The sequence below is a fragment of the Bubalus bubalis genome, chromosome 5 (assembly GCF_019923935.1).
Source record: "Bubalus bubalis isolate 160015118507 breed Murrah chromosome 5, NDDB_SH_1, whole genome shotgun sequence".
Classification (NCBI taxonomy): Eukaryota; Metazoa; Chordata; class Mammalia; order Artiodactyla; family Bovidae; genus Bubalus; species Bubalus bubalis.
Window position 1 is genome coordinate 108,635,129 of NC_059161.1, and position 6,047 is coordinate 108,641,175.

The 6,047-nt window shown below is 38.5% G+C and overlaps 1 protein-coding gene across 1 annotated transcript; it reads left to right on the forward strand.

The window, feature by feature from the left end:
* Nucleotides 1-5,135: 5,135 nt before the first annotated feature.
* LOC102414447 (olfactory receptor 151-like) lies at nt 5,136-6,047 on the forward strand. Its single transcript, XM_045165634.1, has one exon. It carries the CDS (start codon nt 5,139-5,141, stop codon nt 6,045-6,047), a length of 909 nt encoding a protein of 302 aa, XP_045021569.1. The 5' UTR covers nt 5,136-5,138.

Sequence of the window (6,047 nt, forward strand, 5' to 3'; positions counted from 1 at the left end):
TCATATGTCTCCCTTCTCAGAGCTTTTCCCCTCACTTGGAAAGGAAATATATTTGCTTTTATAATTCTGGTTGCTTTCATTAGCAGCAGTTCTTTGCTTCTGGTGAGCTGATAAAACTACTAGTAAGATTTTTAGCAACTAACAAGAAATTTAGGGGTCATTTATAAGTTAGCCAGAAGATTACAGGAAAATATCACTGTTGCCCATGATTTTGTATTCCATAGAAAAGGTGTTTACATCAAAAGACAAGAAACAAAATCTCTACTTAATAACAATATTCGGTTTTCTGGCACTTTGATTCCTAGTAATGAGACGTTGGTAAATTTTCTGTTCCTCATCATTTTAGGAGACTCTGATTTGAGGGAAGAAAATACATAAGATATGTTTTAAATCTGCTGTCATTATCTAGATGAAAATTGCTTGTATCTTTTTCAAAACATTGAAATACAATTTAAAATTATGTTACTATTGTTGAAAATTTAAATACCTCACTGCCAATAATTTAAGGTATAAATTTTATTATAATGCAGATTTCCTTATCTTCAGTACCAAAATGAACAGAAGTGATATTACTGTTGCTGAACAAGTCAGCCAGGGTCTTTTAATGCTACAGAACAAAGCAGGTTACAAACCAACATGTATAGTATGCTCACTTTGACTAAAAAATAAAAAACCTGTATATTAATGCACACATTTGTAAATACATATATGCACAGAAGAAGATCTAGTAGAATGTACATAGCAATTTTATATTCTCAGTTGAAAGAATATGACAATTCGATTTTCGTCTGTGTGTTTACTTGTCTACAATGCAGATATATTGCTTTTGTACTCTTTAAAAAAGTTTCTGGAGATATAGCAATGAGATCTTTCGTTGGCCTTAATGTACTACATTAAGTTTACCTAAAATATAAAAATAAAGTTTCACAAAGAGACAAGTTATAGCCAGACAGCACAGTATAGTAAAGGCAAAACAGACTCATGGTTACAACTCCTGGGCTCTGGGTTCAGTTCTACTTTTCATAGCCATGACTTTGGGTGAATTAGAGTATCACTTTCCTGGAACAGGACTTTGCTAATGATTCCAGAAAGGACCAGATAGTAAACACTTCAGGCTCTGCAGTCCATAAGATCTCTGTTGCTGCTCCTCATCCTCTGCCATTCTGCCAGGAAAGCAGTTTTGTGGCCTCTGTGTGCATGCTCAGTCACATCAAACTCTTTGCCACCCTATGGGCTGAAGCCCACCAGACTCCTCTGTCCACGGGACTCTCCAGGCAAGAATGGGTTGCTATGCTTTTCTCCAGGGCATCTCCCCAACCCAGAAATCGAACCTGCATCACCTGTGGCTCCTAAATTGCAGGGGGATTCTTTACCATCTGAGCCATCAGGGAAGCCCCCTGTGACTTTTAAGGAAGGCTTAAAAATCTCAACCCTTCAACCTGGAACGAACATAGTGCTGTAGGTCGATGATACATTAATAAAAATAAATAAATAAATAAGTCAGAGAAAGGCAGTTTGATTCTAATCTTGTCTCTTTGCTATCTAATACCTCAATTCTTAAAATTTATAGTTTATCAAATGAGTAAAAGAAAATCTCAGCACTTAATTTTCAAATAGCTGATGATTTTCTAGATATCACTCTATAAATTATTTATAGTTTGTTTTGGTATGGGTAAATGGTGTATGTGATTTCAGCTTTACAAAGGTATGGCGGTTTAAGTGCCCAGAATAGGTTTTATCATGAATAGGCTTTTCCACATGTAACTAAAAGTTTGCATATTTTGCTGCTCCTGTGTGGAGAGTTCCAAAAATGTCAGTTTGTGGGTATTTTCTCTGTCATTGCTAATCTTTCTACTAGTTCTGTCAATTAATTAGAAGAGTATTGCAGTCTCTAATGGTGGACCTGTATATTCTTTCTTTCTGTCAGTTTGGTTCATGTGTTTTGAAACACTGTTGATAAGAGAACTTGTTTAGGAGTCTCATGTCACCTTAATCAACTGCCTTCTTTATCATTCTGAAATGTTCCTCCTTATTTCTAGTAATATTTCCTGCTTTGAGATCTACTTTGCTCGCTGCTGATATAGTCACTCTAGCTGTCTTTGCCTTGATATTTACGTGGTATCTTTTTTCTGTACTTATAATTTTAGCCATCAATGTCTTTATATTCAAAGTGGATTTCTTGGAAAACCATACAACTGAGTAATGGCATTTATCCACTGTGACAATCTCTCCATTTTCCTTAGACTATTTAAACTATTTGTATCTAAATCAGTCATCAAAATGTTTGAGCTTAAATCTGCCATCTTGCAACTGTCCTTTATTCCACTTTTTCTTTTCCTTCCCTTCTTTTAGACTGACAGTTTTGATGACTATATTTTATCTCCATTATTAGCTTATTAGCTATATAAGCTTTTTATTATTTACTTGTTGTCCTACATTCTATAATATTCATTCTTTCTAGATCTGTTCACCTGGAATGTGGCGTGGAATCACCGGTGCAATCATTGGGCTTATGATATATTTCTCCCTCCTCTCAGGAATCAGTTTGGTACTGCCTGTTGTCAGAGGTCAGGAAATGATTGTTCATTGTGCCTTGTCTGCTTTTCTGGTTGTTTATGGTATAAATACAATTCCAGTATGAGTTCACCCTTCATGGGTGGAAGTAAGAAGCCCACTCACTAATTTTTAAGTACTTTAAATATGTTGTGAAATTTTCAGATTAAAAAAATATCTTTTTCACTCACATGCGCATCCATAAATTGAAATAACAAAAACTAAGATATGGAGTAGTTTTAAATGGTTACTTCATCCAATGGCCAATCATGTTTAGAATTTGGGAAACTTTAACTGGAGTCAGAGAGGTGATCTTCCAGGGGCTTACATTTACCACTGACAATTTCTCAATAGAATCTACCAAATTACTTCCAGAAGTCAGTTTACCAGAAGAAAAATACTCTATGCTCTTATAAACTATGTTTACTTCAGTTTTTTCTCATTGGGTGAAAAGGAAAATTGAAGAAAAGCCATCACAAGGAGATATGATACCCAGTGACAGGAACTGCTTCTCAGGACCAATTGTAAACAGCCATTCTGACTTAGAGGCACCAAGATCCTTCCAGGGAGCCTCTTGGTCATCTGCATATAATGGTCATGGCTAAAAATCTTCTCTGCATTGATCGTAGGTTGACTCTAAAAACAGAAAAACCATGATTACTCATTTTGAAATCAACACAAGGAATAGAAAAACGATGAAGCAGCAAGAGAGACTGGTTATTCTAGAGGATACATTTGGTGTGAGGAAAGAAAGTGGCCATGGATCAGCTGGCCACTAAGGACAGCAGGGTCTAGCAAAAAAAGGGACAAGGGAAAATGTCCATGTACCACTCGAATAACTTTGCTCTTGATCTGGGAGGTGCACTGTATTCTATTTTTGCTCCCATCTACTCCTAAGCATGATCCACCCTGAATTTTTCCTGAGTCTTTCAATGCAATGGAGAGCGATCAATCTCAACCTCTTCCTTGGGAGCTTTATGTTACTCCCAGATAAACTGCTCAGTGTTTATCTGAGAGCTTTATGTTACTCCCAGATAAACTCAGATAAACTGCTTTCAGTGCCACAGTTTCAAGCTACAAAACCATCTGATTGCAATAAACAAAACGTTAAAGAAAAAATCTTTACTACCTTCAGGTGAATTTTGCCACCTGCCCATGAACAGAGCACTCAGTGTCTAGAAAACGCCAGTTTGTCAGAATGACTGTAAGTCAGAACCTGACATATTATTTTTTAGAATCTCACCAGGTGACTTTTAAGCATAACCAAAACTAAAAATAAGTATCCCAGGACCTCAGGTTCAATAAAAAATTAGGACAAACTCCAGATGCCTCATGAAGCTTTATATTTGTATAACAATTGAGTATTTGGAAAATATTTCATACACATTATTCCATTACATTTTTTAATTTTGGAAATTGATATTGTAACTCCATTTAATTCTCAACTGTGGAAACTCATTTGTCACTCAGTGACTGAAAGGGCTCTAACTACCAGCCCACACTATCTCAGCTTAGGATAAGGTAACCACATGTTTTCATTTTATGGACAATATTGTGAGATTGCATAGATGCCAAGAGACTTTCTCTTTCTGGAGCAACACTCAACTGTAAACCTAGAAATAAAACACAAGAAACAGGAGGATGTTAAAGTCTCCAGAGGTGGCTGTTTTATCCCCACCTTCATATTCTTCAAACCATGCAAAAATTATCTGAATCCTAGAAAATATTAGGAGTAAGTAGCGTTAGTCACTCAGTTGTGTCTAACGCTTTGCAACCCCACAGACTGTAGCCCACCAGGCTTCTCTGGATTCTCCAGGCAAGAATACTGGAGTGGGTTGCCATTCTCTTCACCAGGGAATCTTGCCGACCCAAGGATCGAACTTGGGGCTCCTGCACTGCAAGCAGATTCTTTACCATCTGAGCCACCAAGGAAGAAGGAGTAAAGATACAAAACAGTTAAGATAATGTGAGTTCAAGATCACTCACTCAGGAACAGAAGCTGATACCTCCCCTTACCAGAAAGTCTCCTACACAGTCATTTCTCAGTATCTGCAGGAGCTGCTGTGCCATGCTCAACTTTCTTATAAGTTTGGGGGAGAGTGGATACATGTATATGTATGGCTGAATCCCTTTGCTGTCCTCCTAAAACTATCACAGCATTGTTCATTGACTATACTTCAATATAACATTTAAAAAATTTTTTTTGTTGTTGGTATACTTGAATCTTTATTTAGTTTTATTTTATTTTTACTATTAAGGCTACTTCAACAAGGCAATGAAGCAACCCCAGAATTGAAAAGCAATTGACTTTTTTTTAATATAAATTTATTTATTTTTATTGGAGGTTAATTACTTTACAATACTGTATTGGTTTTGCCATACATCAACATGAATCTGCCACAGGTATACACGTGTACCCCATCCTGAACCCCCCATGGCATAATACAATGAAGACAGCCTTTCGTGTCCTAGATGCTGTTGATTGAATCCTCAGATGTGTCTCCAACTCATACCAAGGGCTGACTCCATACAACCTTTCACAGGCTCTTCATTCTTATCTGCACAGGGTCCCCAAACAGAGGAGAATGGCTGCAGAAAACCAATCCACAGTGACAGAGTTCATTCTTGGAGGTTTAACAAATCGGCCAGAGTTCCAGCTCCCACTCTTCTTCCTCTTCCTTGGGATTTACTTGGTCACCATGGTAGGGAACCTGGGCATGATAACCCTGAACGCTCAGCTTCACACCCCCATGTACTATTTCCTCAGCAACCTCTCCTTTGTGGATCTCTGCTACTCCTCTGTCATTACCCCTAAGATGCTGGTGAACTTTGTGTCAGGGAAGAACACCATCTCCTATGCAGGGTGCATGTCCCAGCTCTGCTTGTTCCTGGTGTTTGACATTGCTGAGTGTTACATGCTGACAGTGATGGCCTATGACCGCTATGTTGCCATCTGCAGAACTTTGCTTTACAACATCATCATGTCTCATCGAGTCTGCTCCCTGCTGGTGGCTGGGGTCTATGCTATGGGGCTCATTGGCTCAACTATAGAGACTGGTCTCATGTTGAAGCTGTCCTATTGTGATTTTCTCATCAGTCATTACTTCTGTGACATCATCGCCCTCATGAAGCTCTCTTGCTCTAGCACCTATGGCACTGAGATGACAACTTTCTTTTTGGCTGGATTCAACATTGTAGTCACCAGCTTAACAGTCCTTGTTTCCTATGCCTTCATCATCTCCAGCATTCTCCATATCACCTCCACAGAGGGACGATCCAAAGCCTTCAGCACCTGCAGCTCCCATCTTGCAGCTGTGGGATTATTTTATGGATCTTCTTCCTTCATGTACTTGAAACCCTCCACAGCCAGTTCCCTGACCCAGGAGAATGTGGCCTCCATGTTCTACACCACAGTGATCCCTATGCTGAACCCTCTGATCTACAGCTTGAGAAATAAGGAGGTACGGGCTGCCATCCAGAAAACTCTGAGCTGA

What these genes read in the sequence shown, in the direction of transcription:
- LOC102414447 (XM_045165634.1), top strand. Translation starts at nt 5,139, where the DNA reads ATGGCTGCAGAAAACCAATCCACAGTGACAGAGTTCATTCTTGGAGGT.